This window comes from Pelobates fuscus, chromosome 9 (assembly GCF_036172605.1).
Source record: "Pelobates fuscus isolate aPelFus1 chromosome 9, aPelFus1.pri, whole genome shotgun sequence".
NCBI classification, from domain to species: Eukaryota; Metazoa; Chordata; class Amphibia; order Anura; family Pelobatidae; genus Pelobates; species Pelobates fuscus.
Window position 1 is genome coordinate 50632456 of NC_086325.1, and position 25196 is coordinate 50657651.

Consider the following 25196-nt stretch of genomic DNA (forward strand, 5'->3'; position numbering starts at 1 on the left):
ATTTACATCAGAAGCTATAAAAAAGGAGAGTCAATGTTAAATTATATTGACGCTTCATCTTCTGTTCTTCTCCTCCTCGTGGTCAACTGTTGATCTCATATGTATGCCCTTTTAAACTTATCTCTGCCATCAGTGTGGCAAGATGGGTACACTGGATACTTGGACTGGCCAGTGTGGAAGGCTCCTTTGGTGCACATTTTGTTTCGGGTTTGGCAGCTTTAGATATTGGTGGTTGTATGTTCTATATTCTGGAAGCGGCTGATTGGTTGCATAAATCAACATTTCGTACGTTCTTTTTTCGGCCCCTTCAACAAGCTTAGTTTGCTTTTGTTTCTAGGTGTTAAAATGGGGGATTATTCTAGCCTTGGTCTTTAATAATATACATTTTATTAACCCCTTAAGGACCAAACTTCTGAAATAAAAGAGAATCATGACATGTCATACATGTAATGTGTCCTTAAGGGGTTAAAGACAGGAGGTGAATATTTTTCCCTCCTTTCTCATCCCCCTTTTTCTTTTTTCTTTTATTTTCAACAGAACTGAACGGTTTATTGCTTATGATTTTCTATGTGGACTATGTTTTCATATTTTTGACTGCATTCGTTTTCTGCAGCTTACTTTTATTTTTTTCCTTTCAGTTCGATCTAGAACTAAACGGTTTCTCGTGGTTCTTATCTATCTGGATCTTTTGCTCTGTTTTGGTTGATATTTGAAATATAATATTCTCAAATGAAGAGGTAGTGGGAGGGTTTTATATGCCCATCCTTGTGCCGATTGTTACTTTGCTGCTAGAGGTGTCAGTAAAGAAGGTTTAAGAAAAATATTTGCCTCCTATCTTTAATAAAATTTTGATTATTCGAACACTAAGGCTAGCATAATCCCTAATTATCACTATTTTGACCTTAACCCCTTAAGGACACATGACATGTGTGACATGTCATGATTCCCTTTTATTCCAGAAGTTTGACCCATAAGGGGTTAAATTTGAAATTCATTTTGAACTTGCTTTAAATTTTCACATTTATAAATAACTCTGCAAGTAGTGCTCAGTGACGAACAAATATTTATTTGATGTGTAAAATTACAATTACTTATTTAACCCCTTAAGGTCAAAATAGTGATAATTAGGGATTATGCTAGCCTTAGTGTTCGAATAATCAAAATTTTATTAAAGATAGGAGGCAAATATTTTTCTTAAACCTTGTGTGTCCTTAAGGGGTTAATAATGTTTTATTATTATATATTCATAACCAGTAAAATTTTATAAATGAGGATGAAATAGTTTACATCAAATAAAATTTGCTACATTTAATAAAAGCAACTGTGTGTATTTGAGAGACCTAAAGGTCTATTATTGTTCTTTTTCTTGGAATTATCCTAATTTGAAAGTTGTGCCTGTATTACGAACAGGTAGTTACTATGCATATAGTGTGCATTCTAGTGGCCATGATTGGTAATGCATTGGATACTTGGTTTTAAGCTTTTTACATCTATTGAGTCTTTGTCAGTTTTTTTTTCATCAAGAAAAGTAATTAAGAGATATAATAAATGTACTTCTTCCAAGTAGTTTTTTAATATATGTACTTTCTTTGCTCTTGTTAGTGCAGTACATCTCCATTAATATTTGTCAATAACGTGGACACATAAGCAGGAGAGGGACCACGATGCAGGTCATCCCACCTCATCACTAAAGCCCCTACTCCTCCAAATTGCTGAGGTGAGAGGAAGAACTGTATAGCACGTGTGGGGGGGGGGGGGGGGGGGGGAGGCTGCAAGGGGGGCTATTATTTGCAACCACCGTGGCCAACTATAAAAGCAGAAATGTTCATGGAGTTTGGCGGAACCCTTTAAAATTTGTCATAGTCTCATATTATTATTGCCATTTATATAGCCCCAACAGATTCCATAGCGCTTTACAATATTACAAGAGGGGGAGATTTAACAATAAATGAGACAATTACAAAAACTAACAGGAACGATAGGTTGAAGAGGACCCTGCTCAAACAAGCTTACAGTCTATAGGACGTGGGGTATAAGACACATTAGGACAGGAAATAGCAATCAAATAAGGTGGGAATGAAGCAAAGCTGGAGGAGAAAGTAGAGTGCTGCCGTATAGGAGAGAGCAAGAGACAGGTATGAGAGGTAGAGGTTACTCTGGGAGGCCTAAGCTTTCCTAAAGAGATGGGTTTTAATTCACTTCTTAAAAAATCGAAGATCGAAGGAGAGTCTGATGGCGGTAGCCGCTTGTGAGAAGTCCTACAAGCGTGAGTTGGCCGTATGGGTACGAGCAGCGGACAGGAAGAAGTTGGTCAGAGCGGAGAGACTGTGAAGGGGCATACTTAACGATGCCTAACGATCTGTGATGAAGTATAATAGGGGCTAAAATTGTTCAGTGCTTTATAGGTATGGATTAGTACTTTTAACTTACTCCTATAGGATACAGGAAGCCAATGTAAGGACTGACAAAGGGGTGAGGTGTGAGAGGAGCGACTGGAGAGGAAAACCAGTCTCGCGGCAGCATTCATTATAGACTGTAGCGGAGCAATACAGCTTCTGGGAAGACTAATTAGGAGAGGATTACAATAATCCATGCGAGAGATTACCAGAGCATGGACAAGCTCCTTAGTAGCATCTTGCGTAAGAAAGGGGCCGATGCAGGCAATGCATATGCGGGCAATGTTTTTAAAGGGACACTACAATCACCAGAACAACTACAGCTTATCGTATTTGTTCTGGTGAGTAGAATCATTCTCTTCAGGCTTTTTGCTTCAGAGAAAATGCAGTGTTTACATTACAGCCTAGTGATAACTCCACTGCCCACTCCTTATATGGTTGCTAGAGGTGCTTCCTTGGGCAGTGCTGTAGAGTAGGCAGCACTGCCATTCAGTGTCTCCACCCTCTGCATGCAGACACTGAACTTTCCTCATAGAGAAGCATTGATTCAATTCATCTCTATGAGGAGATGCTGATTGGCCAGGGCTGTGTTTGACTTGTGCTGGCTCTGCCTCCTTGAGAGTCTCAGCCAATCCTATAGGGAAGAATTGTGATTGGCTCAGACCACTACTTCTGATAATGTCAGCAGACAGAGGCAGTAGCTTCAGACTTCAATATAAGTAAGATTTTACTATATTTACAGAGGCAAAATGGGCCCACGGGGACTAGATGGTGGTTTTAACACTATAGGGTCAGGAATGTATGTTTGTGTTTCAGACCCTATAGTGTTCATTTAAGGTAGCATCGACAGGATTTGGTAACAGACTGTATGTGAGGCTCAAACGCCATTTGATTAACTTTGTATAATTGTAAAGAGCTATTAAAGACTGTTGGTGGTTGGTGTTATATAAATAATAATGAGCTGTGGTCAGGACTGTGTGGGGAAACATTACAGCCACTTTCATGGATGCACTCTAACCAATTAATAGAGAGGAGGTATATAATATGCATGTCAGTCAAATCATTAAATAGTTCACATACACTTGCTATATAAACTGAGCAAGACATGGAGGCACATGAAATCAGAAATGAGCTGCATTTCAAAGTGAACCCCATATAATGCTGGACAGCAACAATTAAAGGAGCACTATAGGTTCAGGAACACAAACATAGATTTCTGACCCTATAGTGTTAAAACCACCATCTAGTCCCCCACTCTTAATATAGTAAAATCTTACTTGTATTCAAGTCTGAAGCTGGTGGGTCTGCCCCTATTTGCATGTGAACAGCACATTTCTGCTGACATCATCAGAAGTGGTGGTCTGAGGGTTTACAGCAAAAAGCCTGAAGGTAATGATTCTACTCACCAGAACAAATTCAATAAACTGTAGTTGTTCTGGTGACTATCGTGTCCCTTTAAATGTAATCTTGAAAAGGATTAAGATTACTCAGAGCCCTAGGCAAGTTACATAGGTGTGTGTGTGTGTATATCTATCTAAAAGTAGTACACTACAGCAGGAGTAGGCAACCTTTCACACTACACCCCTAATAATGCTCTTACAGCTACAAAGCATAAACGGAAATGTAGTCCAGAATATCTGGAGTACGAAACGCTGCCCCTGCACTACAGTACACAAGTTACAAAACGAGGCTTGGCCTGAAAACCCATTGCTATCACAGTAACTATACTAACTGTCCTTCCTACATGCTTATTAAGCGTGTTGTGAAGCAAGGCTTCCATCTAAGAACACGTGACTTGCTGAGAAGTGGTCACGTGATGCTTGTCAGTAGCTGAGACACAGTGACACAGCCCAAGGCAGACTGTAGTCTGCTCAGTGCGCACCACCTAGTGACCATTGCTGGTATTGGACTCAGTGTTAAAAAAAAATAAAAAATTATTATTATGGAACCTATTCACTAAACAGTGAAAAGTTGTGAATTAAAAACGGTATTGAAACTTTAGGCCAAAATTGCTGATACAAAAAACTTTTCCAACTCGGCTTTAGTCGCATATTACCTATTTAGCCTGTATTTTGCATTTCAGGTTTAAAGTAATTGTTTACTCAATAACCCTTAAGACCCAATTCTTGAGAGACAATGCCACTGGTTTAAACAGTTTTAAAAACAGACACAGGCTTTCTAACAAGTTATATTGCAGCATTAACTATAACCTATTCACCTCTTACTAGACATACTGCTGCTGAAATGATAGATCCATGTGAGACAGATAAATCCATATAGTTTATTATACACAGTGAGCTGTAATAAAGATACACAATACTGTAATAATCCTGGTCACTCCCACTTACAGGAGACCCCAGCACGGTGTGTGTTAATAGAAATAATGGCTTGTACTAGCAGTGCTCAGTGTGAGATGGTGAATGTGCGTCATTCCTCCATGGGCTGGAACCCAGACAATCAGCCCAGGCAGACAGAGGATGAGCTCAGTGCGAGCTGGTCTCAGGGGGTGACACCCTGCCAGCACTGTAGGGGGCGCTAGACTTTGTATTCACACCATACTGAGCGCCAGAAAGGAAGAGGGGCCTAATCACTCCCAGGAAAAGCAGCGCTTTCCGCCAGGATTCTTCCCTGGGAGCCGAGCATTCCTCCCGCACACAGTGTAGCAGTGAGCCCAGTGATACATTGTATCCTGCGCGTTCCAACGTTCCATTGTATCAGCGCAGGTCCTGGCTCACATTGCTCCAGGGGATCCCGGGCACATGGGGCGTTCTACAGATAGCCAGGTTATATAAGAGCTCTCCGGGTCCCAGCTCGGCTCCCACACACACAGCATGTCTGAAGGCCTGTACGAGAAGTTCTTGGCTCCAGACGAGCCCTTCCCCCTCCTCTCCCAGCGCGGCAGTGTGAGCGAGGAGGGGTGCCTGGATGTCAGTGATTTTGGATGCCAACTCTCATCATGCCACCGGACCGACCCCTTGCGACGTTTCCACTCTAACCGGTGAGTAAATATTCACCTTTATAAACCTCAAAGCATTGCAGTCTCTGGTCTGGGGGGCGATTTATAAAATAATAATTTGTAGTGGTGATGGTTGAAATGACTAATCTGTGATAAATCAATGACCCTTTTAAAACGTGGCCAAAAGGTACACACCCATTATTATGGCACTACAACTATTTGATGCTCTGCCAGCCTTAAATAGGGACTGTTGCCAATGGGGTTTGCACAGCCAAATAGCTAGTTATTGGCTCTTCCCCCTTTTAGGCACTCAATCTTTAAATGTATGCCCAAAGTATCATAGGTGACAAACTCAACCACAACATGGAAGTGCAGCAGAGGTAAGTTAGTTATTTTTATGCTGCAATGGTGTTTACTGGGATGAAGGAACTAGGGAGCTGTTAAAGTTTATCATGATGCTTGGAAGCTAGCTACATTTCCTCCATGCTTTATTTTAACTTTTAACTTGGTGTGCCAGCATTGTCTTTTTTTATTTCTTCACCTGAAATCCTAATTCCTATGCTAATGTTTTACATTTGGGATTGACATCCATATTAACAATTTAAGCATCATGGATGGTTTGGTTTTTACATGCAAAATCTGAATACCCTTCAACGGACAGGCAAACAAAGGGGCATTGGATGTAGATAATGCATATAAAAAAAAACACACCCCTTTGATGTTCTAGAACAGGGGTCCTCAAACTCCGGCCCCCCAGATGTTGCTGAACTACAACTCCCATGATTTTTGGGCTATCTATGTAATTCAAAGAATCATGGGAGTTGTAGTTCTGCAACATCTGGGGGGCCGGAGTTTGAGGACCCCTGTTCTAGAACCTACTTCCGATTCTTGAGATTTGTATCTTCTGCAATGAGCTCTCAACAGAAAGTTGAATGCTGTCAGCTAATCCTTGAGCTTGTATACTTAATTGTGTACTTGTCATTTATTAAAAAAAAACATAAAAACACAAAATTAAGCTTTTTCATGCCTCAGTGCAGTTTTTGCTATGTTTTTTGTACATGCTTTTCAAAGTGATAATGAAGTCATCTCAGTCACGCAAGCAGTCATTCCAGCTCTCTCAAATGAAGTTGTGAGAGTCCATACTAGCTTTAAGTATATCATACTTATGGCATTTTAAATTGGTACTATTGCAGCCAAATAGGGAAATCCACACACACAGAGAGGGGTGGAAGGAGGAGGCTATCCTTTATAGTTATATAGAGCTTGCTGAATTTAGTATTGAATGGTAAAATTAATTTATACTGGCATGGAACTTGCCTTTGACCACTCAGCAAATTACTTCATCTTCTCTAGCCTCTGTTGTGTTTTAATGTAATTGTGTTAACCTCTCTTAAATTAAACTCTGGAGAGTACTATATAGTGCTGTCGATCTCTGATCAGTGTAACAGCCAGAGAATATTCTGAGAATCATCAACTTCTGCAGGTGAGCAGACCTTTAAAGAGACACTCCAGAGTCCTGTAACTGCGTCATTTCAATTAAGTCATTCTGCTGTCTGGAGTCACCAGCACAATCCTTCCATTCAGAGTTAAAGGGACACTATAGGCACCCACACCAGTTTATCTTATTAAAGTGGTCTGGGTGCAGTGATCCTGTCCCCATAGCCCTGCAAGATTCATAGAAACTGCAATGTTTACATTGCAGGGTTAAGACTGCATCTAGTGGTTGCTTTTCAGACCGCTACTAGAGGCACATCCTGCTGTTTCACTGAGTTTAACTTGGTGAAAGTGTGAGGACGTCCAGCATCTTGCAAATCCCCATAGGAAAGCGTTGATTCAGTGCTTTACTTTGGGGAAGGCCTAATTCCCGCGTGGCACTCACTGCGCATTAGGTTTCCCCTATCGATGGCATTGGATATGTAAGTTCAACTTCACATATGAACACAAAATTGCTGCACCCATAATTTAAGATCCAGCACAAGGAGGAAAAGATAAATATAAATAAATATTAAGATACAGGGGGCACGAGGCTGCATCAATCCATTTCACTGGCTGCTCCTGTACTGTTGCTATTTAAATAACATCTGCACTCTGGGATGTAACAAACTAGCAAATGTCTGCTTTGGTGTTAATTCCCCCTACCAGGAACTGTAAAGTTCTGACCAAGTATTTTTCAGTTTCGCTAACTTGGCTTAAATTTCACAATTTCTTTGCCAATTCTCCGCAAAACCCAGTTGGGTGAAATAGACTTCTTTTGGTACTGTTGTTCTGTTCGTGTCACTTGTATGTACTCCCATGTTTTGGTGTCTGTTTATTTTCAGGTGGAATCTAACTTCTTGTGGAACTAGTGTGGCAAGTTCTGAGTGCAGTGAGGAATTATTTTCCTCGGTGTCGGTTGGAGACCAGGATGACTGCTATTCACTACTGGATGACCAGGACTTCACGTCTTTTGACCTTTTTCCAGAAGGCAGCGTTTGTAGTGATGTTTCCTCCTCGATCAGTACCTATTGGGACTGGTCTGATAGTGAATTTGAATGGCAGGTAAATTGTAGTAAATGAATACACCTAAAATGATGTGCACTCTTAAAGGAACACTATAGTCACCTAAATTACTTTAGCTAAATAAAGCAGTTTTGGTGTATTGATCATTCCCCTGCAATTTCACTGCTCAATTCACTGTCATTTAGGAGTTAAATCACTTTGTTTCTGTTTATGCAGCCCTAGCCACACCTCCCCTGGCTATGATTGACAGAGCCTGCATGAAGAAAAAAAAACTGGTTTCGCTTTCAAACAGATGTAATTTACCTTAAATAATTGTATCTCAATCTCTAAATTGAACTTTAATCACATACAGGAGGCTCTTGCAGGGTCTAGCAAGCTATTAACATAGCAGGGGATAAGAAAATCTTAATTAAACAGAACTTGCAATAAAAAAAGCCTAAATAGGGCTCTCTTTACAGGAAGTGTCTATGGAAGGCTGTGCAAGTCACATGCAGGGAGGTGTGACTAGGGTTCATAAACAAAGGGATTTAACTCCTGAATGGCAGAGGATTGAGCAGTGAGGCTGCAGGGGCATGTTCTATACACCAAAACTGCTACATTAAGCTAAAGTTGTTCAGGTGACTATAGTGTTCCTTTAAATTAAATATAAGCCGTTAATCCATGTAAGGTCTTGCTTGCAATGTTGTCTGCAAATATCTGCGGTAACCAGCTGGTAAATATTAGCAGCCACAATTTACCACAACATTTCCAATCTCTTCATCCTTTTTATGCCTTCTGCCGGTACAATCTTCTGTTCCTACAGATGCCGCCTCCTTATAGGTGTTTGCAAAGTCATTGCCGTAGAAAGCACAAACGGCAGTATAAAAGAAATGCCCACCTTGTGCATGTACACTTTAGGGATCAGCCTTGACTGGACTGATGCAGGAAATACTGTATACTGTGCTATCCTAGTGTGTGACCATGTGTGTACTAATTGTTGCCTTAATTATTGAGGTTATTTTATCTTCTTAGAATTGTTCACTTTAATCACACATGCCCTACTTCTAAAGAATAGTTTTATTTGTTAATTTATTTTCATGTGGTTTTAGGTGAATTTAATGCCTTAATTCTAATCCCAAATACCCAATGTGTATTTTTTTTTTCTCAATAGGATGTTTGGGGAGGAAGCAGTGTTTAAACTTGTTTTTTTGTTTCCACCAAGCAGAGGCAGACTTTCAAAATTTGAGGGATAGTGACAACTAGTACAATTTATTGAGAATTCTGGAAACCAGTTGATAACTTGCTGTTAATGTCTCCCATTAAAGTGGAAACCATTCCTACAAACATATGTCGCTGACAGTCATGTTAACATTTTAGTCATCAGAACAACTACATCTTCATGTATTGGTTCTGGTGTCAATTACCTGTCCCTGCATTTTTAGCTCTGTAAATACTGCCTTTTCAGAGAAAAGGCAGTGTATACATTGCAGCCTATTAACACCTCTAGTGGCTGTCACTCATACAGCCACATAAAGCGCTTCCTAGTCCAGTGCTGCACAGTGTGCAGCCATCCCTTGTATACAGTGTCTCCACATTCTGCATGGTGGCACTGCATGTTCCCCATAAAGATGCATTGATTCAATTAATCTCCTATGTGGAGATGCTGATTGGCGCAACACAATGTTTTGCCGCACATGTGCAATAGCCTCCCATTTTGATTGACTGAGATCATCAAGATTGGTGATCTCTGCCACAGAGGCGGGGCCAGCATGGTTGAAAAGGGGAGTAAAATCCTTTTTACCTGGGGGTACTGGTCACTTAAAAATCCACTTCAGGACTATTGTCAGGAATATGTTTGTATTCCTGACATTATAGTGTTTACTATACTTACTGACAACATTGGAAGAGTGCCCTGTTTATTTAAAAAAACACTTTTGGATGTAACTCATTCTCTGAAACTCAGTCTCTTCTTTCTATTCCTCTCAAGCCCAGCATCTATGACGGGTTATTCTGTAACGTGTGAATTTCAAATAGCCAGACTGAAAACAGCTGATCTAGATAGTTATCGAACCCAGATATTTTGGTCTTAAATTTGAAATTTAATTTAAATTCCTGACAATTCATACTTTAGTCCAGGCTTCCTCAAACTCCATCCCTCTAGATGTTACTGAACTGTAACTCCCGTGATTCTATGGATGAAATAGGCTGAGAATCATGGGAGTTGTAGTTCAGCAACATCTGGAGGGCCGGAGTTTGGGGAAGCCTGCTTTAGTCAATAAGCTTGCTTGTGTTTAAATACAGCGCAAGCCTTGTAAAGTTTTGGTAGATTATATTGGGAAGGTGTGTCTCTTGGCTGTAGAAAAATGTCAGTGGATTGAGTTTGCTTTCTTACTAAGCTGCACTTTACATTTGTAGCCTTCAGCTGGACCGAGCTGTGTTACTGTAGAAAAAGGTCAATGTAAAAACCTTTGTTTAGTGCATCCAACGCTTCCATTACATGTTCAGCTTCATATGATACAAATAATTACTCACTGATTGCATAGTACTGTACGTTAAAGTGGCCAGAAGAAAATACTGTTTCTAATATAAATCAATCTGTTTTAATATTACGCTACATGTCTTTATCTACCTATCTCATTTATTTTTGTCAGTGTTCGTATATAACACATGTAACAGTATATGCACACAACCATCATGCAAAATGAGAAAATACAAAATGTATCCGTGGGGAATATCTTTAAAGTGACACAAATAATATCCGGAAAGAACACTAACAAATAACGAGCGGAAAAACTATACACCAAAACATTCTCAGCATGTAGTCTGACATAAGCCGTATCCTGGATAGCACAGATTCCTCTGATTAGCTGATTGTTTTTCATTGTTGAAAATATTTTTAGCACTTTTTTTTTTTTTTTTACATCTGACTGTAGTTTAGTTTTATTTTTTTTATAATTTGAAATCACAGAAATGAACTAACCCCAGGCACTAAAAAAAAACCAACCTTGTACCGATTGTAAGCTCTGTAAATATTGGCCAGTAAGGAGAATTACCTAAAAAGGCTGGCCTCCTGTTAGATTGTAAGCAACACAGATAAGTGGGAGAATAGCATGTGAATTCTTTTTTTTTAAATTTATTTATTTATTTATTTTTTATAAATGAACTGTCCAATATATGCGGTTCAAAGGACCCTTTTTCACTTAGAGTATTTATGGAGTCTTCATTTAATCACTTCCATCTAAATGTGCCACAGCAGAGGACGTTTGGGCCTCGCAAAAAACTATAGTGGTTATTGTGCTTACTGCTTTGTATCCCTGTTTATTTAATAACCGTATTATGTTCTGATTTGATTATTTTTGTCTTCCAAGTTACCTGGCAGTGACATTGCAAGTGGAAGCGATGTTCTGTCAGATGTCATTCCCAGTATACCAAGCTCGCCCTGCCTTCCATCCAAAAAGAAAAACAAACACAGAAACTTGGATGAGCTCCCGTGGAGTGCAATGACGAACGATGAGCAGGTAGAATTGCACAATAAATGCATGGCATTTTGTAGGGTGCCACTGACAAAATGATGAGCTGCACAAGAATTGCTTATGGTGCAATCTCAGCACCCATGATGTACATGGGACTCTTCTCAGTGTTCCATCTAAGATCTTTTGGTGAGCACTTCTGAAATTAAACTGCCAAGAAAGGAATTTGTATTAAAACATCAACATGCAATTTTGCAGACTACCCAATAATTGAATGCAAAGTGTAGAGTTTAGCTTTAACTCTATGTATGTATAATCCCACATTTGCACTAAGCTCTGTAGTTTGCATTATGTGTGTATAATGCATAAATTGTTTATTCAGGAGTGTGTATTTGTCTGGACTGTTTTTGTGTGTTTATGCAGGAGCATATAAAGGGAGGTTTGATGTGTGACTGCAGGGGCATACAATGGGGAGGGTCAGTGTATTCATGTGAAGTAACTGAATGGGTGTATTGTTACCATACTTCCTAACATTGGGCAGTATGAAACTGGGCGAGCCCACAGTGGGTGTGCAGGTTACAATGCTTGCGCAACTGGTAATGCCCAAAGAGGCTCATCTGTCTGGAAAGGGAAAAGCCCTGTCCTAAAAATGTATGTTTTGGCCCCCATTCTGGGCTGCACATGCACGAACCCATGGGTTGATTGTCTTCAGTGCGGTTTGCACAGCCTGAGTTCCTCATGAGACACACTTACTATTTATGAGCTTGGCCTGGACAAAGCTCTGAATTTGGGACTGTCCCATAGAATCTGGGTATGTTGGAAGGTATGCATTACTACAGTTTTCTCTTTAGTGAATAATTCTTATCATAGTCTAAGCCAGGCATAGGCAATCTTCATCACTCCAGATGTTTTGGACTACACCTCCCATGACTCTTTGCCTGCATAATGGGGGATGTAGTGCACATCTGGAGTGCCGAAGGTTGCCCGCCCATGGTCTAAGCTGAGAAAGATTTGATTACATCTCTAGTGGCAGATAAAATAAATATTTTACTCTCCAAGTAAAACACTTATTTACACAGGTTTATTAGAGTGTTACCAGTGATGTTTTACTGATTATCCCAGTCTGCTTTTTCCAGGTTGAATACATTGAGTATCTCAGCCGCAAAGTCAGCACTGAAATGGGACTACGCGAGCAACTTGACATCATAAAAATCATTGATCCAACGGCGCAGATCTCCCCCACAGACAGTGAATTTATCATCGAACTGAATTGTTTGACAGATGAAAAGTTGAAACAGGTTGGTTAATACACGAGGGAAGGGGAAAAAAAAAGGTACAACTTCACATATTTAGAGAATATACATTTTTAGATTTTATTTCAATGTAAAAACTTTAAAGTTATGGAAAGAACCACACACAAGGTCTAAAATACTGGTTTGGAAGGAAAAGTGCTGATCTCTAACCAACCTCTAGTAGCCAAGGGCTGGCTTTTTAAAAAGCCTGGGGGTTTCTGAATCATTCTCTCTCTAAAACCCATGGGGCAAAAATGATTACAGGCAAAGTTGCTGCTTAACATACACAAGACACTTTGTATCCAGGTTTTAACATGATGGAATGCCATGGCAACTGCATTCCATGTAGCGCTATATAAATGGTTATTAATGTTAAACTGAGATTTCTTATTGGGTATCTGGTTTAGCTTTTCATACAACTCACTTCATACCATTAGTGTCTCATTAGCTTGTTCCTAGTTTTAAGTAAAGCACTTTTGTTATAGTGGATTGGTATTTAATGAAAATGTGTACAATGAGCAACTGCATGTTGGCATTTGGATAATTTTATTAAATTAGGAGTTATTTCTTCTTTCTATATCTCACTCATTCATTGGGTTATGTATGAAAAACACTTCTAGGACAAAGCCGTAAAAGTGAAAACCGATGGGAACATTCCTTTGGTTTCCATAGTGATTTCTCTTTTTTAATATTTGCCCCAGCATAATTCGTAATACTTTTTCTTGGGATTCGTATAAGTAATCTCACTATAACTTGTATCCTGTGCCTTTTTATAAACTCCCATCTTCCTGCTCTGACTTTTCACTATTTGTCAATAAAAAATATTTTTTATAATAAAGTGTTCCTTTAAACACAGTTAGTCATTCTGTTTGGCTGAATAATATATTGAGCTAAAAACTGTGGGTTTTGCTAAATTATTTTCAATGCTTTTGGGCACCCATCAGAGAGAGATCCCATCACCTTATGTGCAGTCCTTTCACAACTGATGGACAAATATTTGATTCTATTATTTGCCCAATGTGTAATTTTCCAAACCTCTCTCCACCCAGGTTCGGAGTTACATCAAGGAACACAGTCCTCGTCAGCGAAACACACGGGAGAACTGGAAGAGAAGTAGTTATAGTACAGCTAGCACTAGTGGTGTAAGTGGAGCCAGTGTCAGCAGTAGCAGTGCCAGCATGGTGAGCACAGCCAGTAGCAGTGGGTCAAGTGTGGGCAACTCTGCATCAAACTCCAGTGCCAACATGAGCCGGACACACAGTGATAGCAATTTGTCAGCAAGTGCCGCAGAAAGAATTCGAGATTCAAAGGTAAAGTGTTATATGCAAATAATCTAAAACGCACGCAATCTGTATGTCGACATATAATGGTCAGTGCTGATATATTAATTTAAGCTCCATTTTGCAAGGCCAGGCGGCTCGAATTAAATGAAAAAAATATTCGCGTAGACCCACTTTCACCTCCAATTTGCCTATAAAACGTCACAAACTCAATATCTCTTCTTGTCCCTACTGAGGGACATTATTAAAGGGACACTCCAGGCACCCAGACCCTTTCTGCCCATTGGAGGAGGGGTCTGGGTGCCAACTCCCACTACCCTTAACCCTGCAACTGTAATTATTGCAGTTTTCATAAATTGCAATAATTACCTTGCAGGTTTGGCCTCCTAGTGGCTGTCTACTAGACAGCCACTAGAGGGCACTTCCTGGTCCATAGCACAGGTTAAATAGCGTCGCTGGACGTCCTCATGCTGTCCTCATGGACGTCCTCAATGATTTCCTATGGAGAGGTCTAATGTGCATGTGTGGCATTGCTGCGCATGCACATTAGGTCTCCCCAGCCGGTGGGCGGGATCAGTCTCCCCCGCCGGCTGACGTAATGAAGGGGAGGAGCGGCGGCGGAGGAAGAAGCAGCAACGTGGAACATGTCGCTGCCTCTGGTAAGTGACTGAAGGGGTTATCACCCCTTCAGCAACCGGGGATGGGAGGTGGGAGGGAGAGGGGACCTGCAGTGCAAGGAAAATGGATTGTTTTCCTGGCACTGGAGTGTCCCTATAAGGAGGATATTTCATGGAGAAAACAGAGACTTCTGTAAGATCTATGTCTATCTACTGTCTTTTTAAGAACAGTGTGACTTAGATCCTTGTCTACATCCAAATATGCAAGATGTCCTTCAAACAGGGAGCATTTTATGATTGATCACTAGAGGGGAAAAAGTCCTTTACCAGAACAGGGAGAAATCCAACCGAGAACCCAGATATGATGGTAAGAAAAAGTATGAAGACCATACAAAAGATACAGAAAAATCCTCTACAGATACAAGACCAGGTTTGTTCTAATGTCAGGCACGTTGAGAAGAGTTTCTCCAGTTCCTATCCATAGGAAAAGAAAAAATGTTGGGGCCCTTGGTATTTAGAATAGTCAGCTGTTTTATGGATTTCATTCATCCCCCCCGTTTTGGTCTATTTTCTTGAAGTGTCATTCTAGAAGAAAACCTCTCTTCAAAGAAGTTAAAGAACTTGAGAGAAAAGCTGTTACAGAACAAATTTTTTCAGACTTTTCCCTGTGTTGCAACCAGATTGGATTCTATGGACCAAAAAGTTATCACAAAAACGCAAAATACAGGGGGCGGGGCCAGACCGCCATGCTGGCCGGTCGCATGGTGGAGCGGCTCCAGGGGAACCAGGCCTTTAAGCCAGAATAGGCAACTCACTACACCCGAACAGAGCCTGGAAACTCTTGCACAGCAGTGGGAAGGGTAGCGGACTCAGAGATCGGAAGCCTCGGACCCTCCAAGGAAAGCATGAGACTTCGGAGGCGGCAGCCTACTCCGGGGGGAGCAGGGCTGCCCTGCCGACCTCCCCCCCCCCCACACTGCCGCAAACCGGTGTGTTGATCGCTTGCTGGCCCCGTTCTCCCCCCTATGGGCCGGGGGGGTCATCCCGGTCCACACTGGGACGAAATCAGGCAGACTAAAGGGCGCCAAACTCTCAAGGCCTGCAGGGTAAGATGGCGGGTGCATCCTACTCACCGCTCTGGCGATATGGAGCCACACTGAATGCCGAAACGGAGGATTGTGCAGAGAACACAGCGACTACCCCACCGCTAACCCCAGCCGGGGAGAGCACGAGACCAAAAGAGCAGCCACACCCTCCGCCAGCAACGCGAGCATCCCGACAGAATAACTGAGCTGGAGGGAAATTATGGGCCCATTGCAGCATGTCACAACCGGACAAATATATTACCCACCTGGCTACCAACCAAAGGGGGGGGGGGAAACTGACCAAATCTGTCACTACCTAAAGAACTGTCACTACCCCAAGAACTCAATCGACCGCACCTGAACAAACTACACAAACCCTGAGACTCCCATGTCCAGAAAATAGCCCTGGCTATATAGCTCAACACATGCCACCTAAGACACGCTTGGAAGGAGCATGCAGCCATACCTTTTTCCCTCCCCAATCTCCCCTCCGGATCTCACAAGGACACATGTACTGGCACGGACTGCTTGACCCCAGTGGTTTTCAAATTAAGCCTGCATCGCTATGTTGTACTACTTGCCCTCTTCCTTTCCACTCTAGCATAATCAGACGACCTAGCTTGTCACACTAGCAACACTGCCACGGCTCACCTTAAAAATCTCTCACAAGCACACTATATATACACAAACCACGCTAGTATGCTACACGAGACACCATATTAGATGTAGAAAATAAAGTGCGTATATCCGGTTAAAATTCAATAAATAAGGGTGCTTCAATCACCTATGAGGTCACTCCACCACACTTAAAATCAGTGAAAATAATATAATACAAGATGGTGAGAGCACACATAAACTGTATATATAAAATACAGCAGTCCCACTCTCCACACACTTAGTGTGGAGAGTGGGACTGCTGTATTTTATTTATTGCTGCTGTTTTATTTTGGAATTAAACCTTTTGAAAGAAACCTGCATCCTGGTTATTTTAAAGAAGGAATAAATCGACAGCCGGCTTTTAGGATACCAGCCATCACTACTCCTTATCTATTCAAAGCTTTTAGTCTGAGTCAGCTTTTGAGTGACTCAGTAATATGTGAGTGTGTCTAATTATACACCATTCTAAATTTTACTTTGACGTTATTACCCTATGTATTTTTCCTGATTTTTATATTTACAGGATTTTACTGAACTGTAAGGGTAAGATTTTATATTTTATATTTACAGTTTGTGTGCTCTCACCATCTTTTATTATATTATTTCCACCATATTAGATGTGCTGTACTCTTGCCTATACTATGGGATAGCCGAGCAGAATATTAATGCATAGCTAGTACCTAGCCTGCAACAAACGCATACTAAAATACTTATACTAAGCTTGTTTTCTCTTAAAAACCATCATACAAAAAATGTGCATCTATTTTATATGCCACAATTGTTATACTCTGTCTATGTTGAAACATGCTACTGCTGTTGGGGCATGGCATAAAAGCTTGTTATATTAACTCATGCACGAAAAAAAATAAAGAATAAAAAAAAAAAAAAAAAAAAAAAACGCAAAATACAATTTTTACTACATATTTCAATCGTAATAAAAGTAGATTTCCTGGTTTCACTGGACTTAACAGATGTGTATCTGCACATACTGATTGCAAGAAACAGCAAGTGTGTGCTCAGGGTTGCAGTAAGAAACTCAACTAAAATTTTTCAGTGTTCAGGACACTGCCATTTGTTTTCACTTCAACATCAAGAAGCTTCACAAAGCTTCTAGGAGGGGGCTCAAACCACAGCCAGCTGGTGTGGCTAGGGCGGCATAAATAGAAACAAAAGGGATTTAACTCCTAAATTGCAGAGAATTGAGCAGTGAGACTGCAGGGGCTTGATCTATACACCAAATCTGCTAAATTAAGCTAAAATTCTTTGGTGTGTAGAATATTCCCATTAAACACAGGTCCTGAATGTTTATGAAAGGGTCTGTCTTTCCAAGCATTTAATAGGCAACTCTGGGCGTTAAGCCTATAGAGCTCTCCGATAGAATTATAGGTGGCAAATAAAAATATATCATTAAAATGAATTTTTTTAAACATTATTTTATCCCTTGTTGCTTGTGATTTAAATATTTTTTGGTGAAGACTTTACAGTTTTACTCCATTTTTACCTTTTGTACTTTTTTTTTCTATTTAGAAAAGATCAAAGCAACGAAAACTACAGCAGAAAGCATTGCGCAAGAGACAGCTAAAGGAACAGAGACAAGCCAGAAAGGAAAGACTAAGTGGCTTATTCCTTAACGAAGAAGTCCTCTCTTTAAAAGTCAACGAAGAAGACCACGAAGGGGATGTAGACGTACTGATGTGACGAGGGTGAAACAAACAGTGTTCTTCCTAAGTCTTAACAACTCTACTTAACAAGTCTACTTGAGAAAAACTTTAAAGAATGTATATCAGCTGGTGTAATTAATTCTGAGTGAGCAGCCGTTTACAGAGCTGTGTGGGTAAGACATGATTGCCACAGATTTTCAGACACTTTGGGCTGGCAGTGTTCCCCACAATTAAAATACGTCTTGTAACTCATCAACCTCATTCTATTTCGATTTTAAGTACCACTAAATCGGCTACTGCGTGTGCTTTGTAGGTAAGGTTTAAACTCTGAAAACTAGTTAATTATTGCATAGATTTCCCTAACCATGTGCAACCCATTCGCCTTAACTAAAAATCCTGTCCGTCTAATTTAATTTTCACATGGTTAACTTCAGGTCACCTGCACTCTGTAAATACAAGAATCAATGAAGTGAACTGCATCATTAAAAAGAAAAATACCCAAGAATGTAAACCTGCTAAGATTAGTAGTGTTTTTTCTCTCCTTCATATACCGGGTACATTCAACACCAGATAGTGTTAATTACTTTTTGAAACTTGCATCTTACAAGCAACATGCCATTCATTGTAATAGTCATGCTAGGTTGGGTCCTTCTGTATTGGCACGGGGAAACTTTAGAACTTAAACACATTATAAAACCCCCATTTTATGGGGCAAATCCGTATTTTCCTGTGAATTGTATACTAACTTGTCAACCAGCTGTGTCCTTCAGAAATGACAAACGAAGACAGACGTATGCTTGATTTACCGTATTAAGACAGATGAACATCTTTAACAATGTTTAATGACCCATTACTGACAGACTTAAGAAGAACACTGTAATGACTACACTGTGTTTTGGGATTCAAAACTGTCAATACTACTTGTTTACTTGTAAATTTGTATCTATATATAATGCACTCCTTGTTTGTACAGCTAACTGCTGATCAGACGCCTGCGGCAAGTTAATTGAGTGCTGTACAGTTCTGTCTGCTGTGTATTCTAAGAACATATATATAATATATATATTTTGTTGTGGGAAAGCAAAATTCTATGAAATTCAAACATCTTGAAAAAAGCACTTTTTTTCCGTTTACCACTTGAAAATTTTTTTTTGTGAATGATTTTTTTTTTTTTTCCACATCCTTTTCAATTTTTTCAAAGTATAAAATTATGTGGAATCATTTGGTTTATTCATGAAATTCTAGTATGTAATCTGCTGGCTACCGAAGTCTCTGAGCACCAATCAATGTGTTTTATATAAAATAATAATTTCAGAAATGCTTTGAGATTTTCATTATACCTTACCCACTCCACTTGATGTCTGTGATTATTGAGTTTGAAGATCAAAAAGAACAAAATATTTTATGGTTTTACTTAGGAATGTTAATATTTTTATAACAATACTGTGAGTAGTATAGAAGAGGGGTTGAAACCTGAAATGGAATATAACCATGGAAATATTGCACATACATTTAAAATGTGTTCTCTTTTTTGGCACTTTGTGGCCAAAAACTCAGTGGTCTGCCTTTAGAATATATTTAAAGAATTATTTTAGCATCTGACCATTTAAGTCCAAAGCTTATATGATGGCTAGTTAATATGCTGTTTTTAGAATTGCTGTGTGCATGTCTTTGGCCAATGTAGCCAAGCTGCTGGAAAAAATCTAGCTTGGTTAAAGGATTTTGTCTTACATTTTGCAAATGTATTGTCAATCACCACCTACCAACAAATGCAATTACACAAACAAAACCAATCTGTCTCAAAATATACCATGGATGAACTCACAAATCTTATAAGGCTGGAAAATCACAGATATCATAATGTTGTTTGATAAATGTAACTATGCAGCAAGGAAGGAGACTTTACCTGCTTAATTGATTTTAAGATAGAGTATAGCGTATACTGCGCCTTAAAATTTATACATACATAAACCTTTGAGGAAATGTAGTAAACCTCAGGGGAAAAAAGAAGAGAGACAAATAGTGCAATACAATATGGTACAATCAAAATAAGATAAGTAATCGCTATGGGAAATCCACTCACATATGCTAGAGCTTATTAGAGCTTATTAGAGCTCTGCTGTATAGCGCATGGACGGTACAATCCCCATCTTAGAATGTATGGTGGTTGAAGTGTTGATGGTCCTCCAGATGTCAGTATACACCTTTGGACGGGCGAAACGCGTCAAGTGGGATATATATATATATATATATATATATATATATATATATATATATATATATATAATCTTGTATTCACTGTATTGTTAATATACCCTTTCTAATAAATAGTTACTTTTTAATAGTACTATTTATTTATTTTTTGGCTTGATTCCGGATACCATCTATATCCTTAGGTGGGGATTATACCACCCATGCTGTTTTAACTAGATCAAGTCTTGCTCTAAAGAATGTAAGTACATTTCTTATTTTTATTTATTTTATATACCAGTACTTACTGCACCATTGGAGCTCTCTTTTGTTCTTCTACCTCCTATATGTATTACTGACATCTGGAGGACCATCAACACTTCAACCACCATACATTCTAAGATGGGGATTGTACCGTCCATGCGCTATACAGCAGAGCTCTAATAAGCTCTAGCATATGTGAGTGGATTTCCTATAGCGATTACTTATCTTATTTTGATTGTACCATATTGTATTGCACTATTGTCTCTCTTCTTTTTTTCCCCCTGAGGTTTACTACATTTCCTCAAAGGTTTATGTATGTATAAATCTTAAGGCGCAGTATTAATTGATTTTAAGATAAAGTCTCCTTCCTTGCTGCATAGTTACATTTATCAAACAACATTATGATATCTGTGATTTTCCAGCCTTATAAGATTTGTGAGTTCATCCATGGTATATTTTGAGACAGATTGGTAATTGTACCGTCCATGCGCTATACAGCAGAGCTCTAATAAGCTCTAGCATATGTGAGTGGTTTTCCTATAGCGATTACTTATCCTATTTTGATTGTACCACATTGTATTGCACTATTATTAGTTTTTCTTATTTTTTTCCCTGAGGTTTACTACATTTCCTCGAAGGTTTATGTATGTATAAATTTTAAGGCGCAGTATACGCTATACTCTATCTTGTCTATTCACCACACAAAGTTTTTGGGAATCCTTGTATTGTATACCGCAGCCTGTTCTATAATATAGTGAGCGCCTATACCTGTTGTTTTTAATTGATTTTAAGAATTCTGTAATTCCACTGGGTTGGAATGCATAGACTATCTTGTGGCCATTCTGGAGATCACGGACATTTAAAACTATATCTAAAAATGTAACAGGCTTTCTTTCTGTTAACTGATTTGTGGAACTAGGCCCAAGGGGGTAGAGATACAATTATTTGATAAAATTTACGGCTAGGAGCGGCAAGGGAAGGAGAGAAAGGTAGAGCAAACATTCGTCCTATACAGTTGAAATGTTTGCCAGCAAGGTATCAGCCAAAAAAATGTACTATATGCATATGGAATAATAATGGAAACTGCTTGTACACAATATTACAATGACAAACTACAGGTATCAATCTACGATTCTGAATTCATTTCTTAATGTTGCTGGAGTTTTATCACAAAACGGACTCCTGCATTTTTTTTTTTCCCAAAGACTGTAATCTATACTCCCTTACTTTGTTGCTTTCCTTAATAATTTCCTTATCCTCTTAATTTTTCTTTCATATCATTCTTCCTCTATGCAATCCAGTGTAATGCATGCAGTGTTTTATAGAGTGTTCTTCATGCCATGTCTTTATCTTGCTCTAAGCTTAAAACAGCACTGTAGTGTTAGGTAAAAAATAGAGCATTAGGAAAAACGGATTGTATTCCTAACTACGTATTTCCCTTCCCCTACTGTGTGAAGGATCAAAGGGTGAGTTTTACTTACCTGGTCTCCGTCCTGCTGGCATGGGTCCTTGGCTGAGATTTCAGCCAACCCAGTGCCTTCCTGTAGGAAAACAGCAAGATCCTAGTACTCGTCTACACAAAACTCAGCGCTGTGCCAATTAGATGGTTTCTGTGAGTTATACACTGCTACTTCTGAAGAAGAGCCTCTGATGGATGTTGGAATGACAGCCACTAGAGGCATTTAAACCATGCAATCTGAATCTTGCTGTTCCTGCAGAATAGAGTCCCTTTTAAGCAGTTACTTATCATATCTTTGCATCTAAACATTTATTTACCAAAAAAAAAAAGGAACTGGGACAACCTGTTAAATATGTGTGCTAAAAACCAAACCTTTTACTGCCCTTTAGTCTCAAAAGACATTTCACACACAGTAACAGAGGATATTCGTTACCTTTGTAACATACAGCAAACTGCTTTTGTATGACATTATCTAGATCCCCTCTTATTCATGTTTCATGATTTTCATTATTTGTCTGTTCCTGTTCAGCAAAAGAATGTTACAAAAATAGTTTGTTTTTCTCCAGCTCTCTTTTATTTAATTTTATTTTACATTTTTGTATGTAACCATGAAATTCTCTTAAATTGAAGTCTGGCTATTTGAGGGACATTTATCACTACACATTGATTTTTGGGTGAATTAAAAAGGGTGTTGCAGACATTGGGTCTCCGTAGACTGACTGTTGGTTAATGAAACATATGTCTGAGAATTCTGCTGCTTTAATACATTGGAATATTCAGAGTGTCTGCTTGAGACCTATAGTGGTGAATAATGGATCATGAATTCTTTCTGTACATCACATTATTTGCTAACATTTTATTTTTAATTAAAACATAAAATCATGTTGATACCCATCTAGGGCCTTAGAGAGTGTGATTATTAGTGTGGTTAATTGTTTGGCACACTTTAATTAATTGGCCTTCTCATTGGCAGCATTTTAGATTGTGAGGAAACCTCTATATTTTTGGTAGAAGTCTACAAACCGAATCAGATATTTAGCTATAACCTCCTGGATATCTTTAGCTGATGTCCCCTAAAACCACTACCACCTTAAGGATGGCAGATGTCTAATTTTACTCCTCAATCTGATTTTTGTCTTCATATATGGTGAAAAGAGAGGTTTGGGTAAAGTAGTCTTAAAATATCTGCAGGCCCAAAATTGGTTGGCTGATATAGGCATGAAAAATGTTTGTTCATGCATGGAGGCCATGCCGAGGAAGGAAGTAAACACTGCTGGGAGCTTGACTGATTTCTCTAATTACAAAGAATTGGAAGATTGTTATCTAAGCTGCTGAATCCCTCATTGCTTAAACGAATACATGCTGACCAGATGGCATTCATTCAAACTTGGAATGCTTTGGACAATGTTTGTAATATCTGATATTTCGTGTCCTTTCATGGAACCTTTCTGCTTGCTGCTCGATACCAAAAAAAACCCCAAACCTTTGACTGTGTGCAGTACGGTTTCAATGGGAAAGATACCTCTGTTTTGTGCAAACCTTTAACCTCCCCTATGGATTTCCCTCATGACAGTCATTTCATAGCTTGTTGCCTGCCCCACTTGTTTTATGTTGAGAATGATGCTAGACAAGAATGCCCTCTATCCCCTTCTTTGTGCCAATTGCATTGAGCCTACTGTGATCCAAATCCAGTGGGCCAAGGGGGGGTCAAGGTTAGTATTTGTTTTGTTAAACCAAGAACTCTCTAGGTTATTCCATGGCTGTTCAATCTCACTTTAATTCGGAAGCCATAACATTGAATTGTTCTCCTGCATTGAAAACCTTCTTTCATGCATTTTACATTAATAACATATTTGCACATTTATTAACAAATAAAGTTTACAATGCTGTATGTTTTGAATTTGCGATAATGCTGGTAAATTATAAAGATTGCACATAATCTCTCTAAATGCTAACATTTTAAACCCAACCTCTCATCAACACTTCTTACTGTGTATGACACTATGGTCTCTTTAAATTACTAGTTGTTAAAAGGTAAAACCTAATGCTTTCTCATATTACAAATGAAATGCATATTGGAGCTTTGGACTGCTTGTAAAATGATCAACAGGGGCAAACATCATTGTGAATATAATTATCATTATGTACTGTCAGAAAAACATGTAATGTATTGCACAGTAGTCTAGTTGACCGCTTTTAACCGTTTGATTTAAAATAATTGTGGCATGAAAACACTACTGCAGTTTTTCGACACCATTCTGCATAAACATGTTCTCGCTATAACAAAGTTATAGTTTGCAAAAAGGCAGTGTAACTCTAAGAAACCATGAAAGAGCATATCCGTTTCTGACTTTTTAAGCTCTGCTCTCTGTATGAGTTTTATCTATTAAGATATATTTTTTATTATTTGTGTTGCATAATATATTTTTTAAGGGTAAACGTAAGCACTAAAGGTGCATCTCTGAACATCTCAGCACGGGGTCATGAGAAATACTTACATGTAATTCATTAAATGTATTTCCGTTATGTAGTAGTGTACAGTAAATGGTTGTGTGCTCTGGGCTACGGTTTTTGTTTTTTTCCCCATTGAAAAGAACGAACATGATATTTAATAAAGGAGATTCATAACTGTTGCTGTGTTTTTTTTTTTTTTTTTGAGGAACTAAATACTTGTTCTGGGCTTTCATTTGTGCAATAGTGATAGAAACAAATTTCCCTTAGCTCCATCCCTGTGCAGTTTTAAAATGTGCAAATTTGTATTGCTTCCCAATATATATATTAATTTCTGGTTGACTTAAAGGGATACTATAGTGCCAGGAATACAAAGCTGTATTCCTGGCACTATCGCTCCCCCCTCCCTCATGCATCTCTTGCATCCTACCCTTGCCCAGGTAAATAAAGGGTTTAAAAACAATTAATTTACTTGCCTTTTCACGGCACTGGGTCGATGCTCTGCCCCCTCACGCACGCATTAGCCCTCCCCATAGGAAATAATTTAATCAATTCTTTCCTATGGGGACAAATCTGACGCTGGAGGTCCTCATGCAAAACGTGAGAATGTCCAGCGTCAGATACCAAACCAAAGGTCCGTTTTGTTTCAGGAAGCCCTCTAGTGGCTGTCTGGTAGATAGCCGTTGTGGGCAGACTTCGAGCTGCAATGTAAACATTGTAGTTTATTCTGAAAGTGCAATGTTTAACATTGCAGAACTAAGTGCAAAAGGGAAACTGCACCCAGACCACTTCAATGAGCTGAAGTGGTCTGGGTGCCTACAATGTCCCTTTAAGGGATTACTCCAGGCAAACCCTGAAGTGGTCATGGTGCCTGGAATCTGTATGTGCGCCGTTTGTGCTTTGAAATGCTGCACATACAAAGGGTTATTCACTAAATTGA

At 39.2% G+C, this 25196-nt stretch overlaps 1 protein-coding gene across 1 annotated transcript; it reads left to right on the plus strand.

Moving 5' to 3' along the window:
* The first annotated feature begins 4963 nt into the window (after nt 1-4963).
* On the plus strand, nt 4964-19001 carry FAM199X (family with sequence similarity 199, X-linked). The gene is made up of 6 exons (XM_063431956.1): nt 4964-5394; nt 7671-7890; nt 11199-11348; nt 12437-12598; nt 13642-13902; nt 17759-19001. The coding sequence occupies exons 1-6, from the start codon at nt 5228-5230 to the stop codon at nt 17927-17929; spliced, it is 1131 nt and encodes a 376-aa protein (XP_063288026.1). The 5' UTR covers nt 4964-5227; the 3' UTR covers nt 17930-19001.
* The last annotated feature ends 6195 nt before the right edge of the window (nt 19002-25196 follow it).

Coding starts and splice junctions, on each gene's coding strand:
- FAM199X (XM_063431956.1), top strand. CDS start 5,228: ATGTCTGAAGGCCTGTACGAGAAGTTCTTGGCTCCAGACGAGCCCTTC. Junction 11,349..12,436: donor CAATGACGAACGATGAGCAG/GTAGAATTGCAC, acceptor TGCTTTTTCCAG/GTTGAATACATTGAGTATCT. Junction 12,599..13,641: donor CAGATGAAAAGTTGAAACAG/GTTGGTTAATAC, acceptor CTCTCCACCCAG/GTTCGGAGTTACATCAAGGA.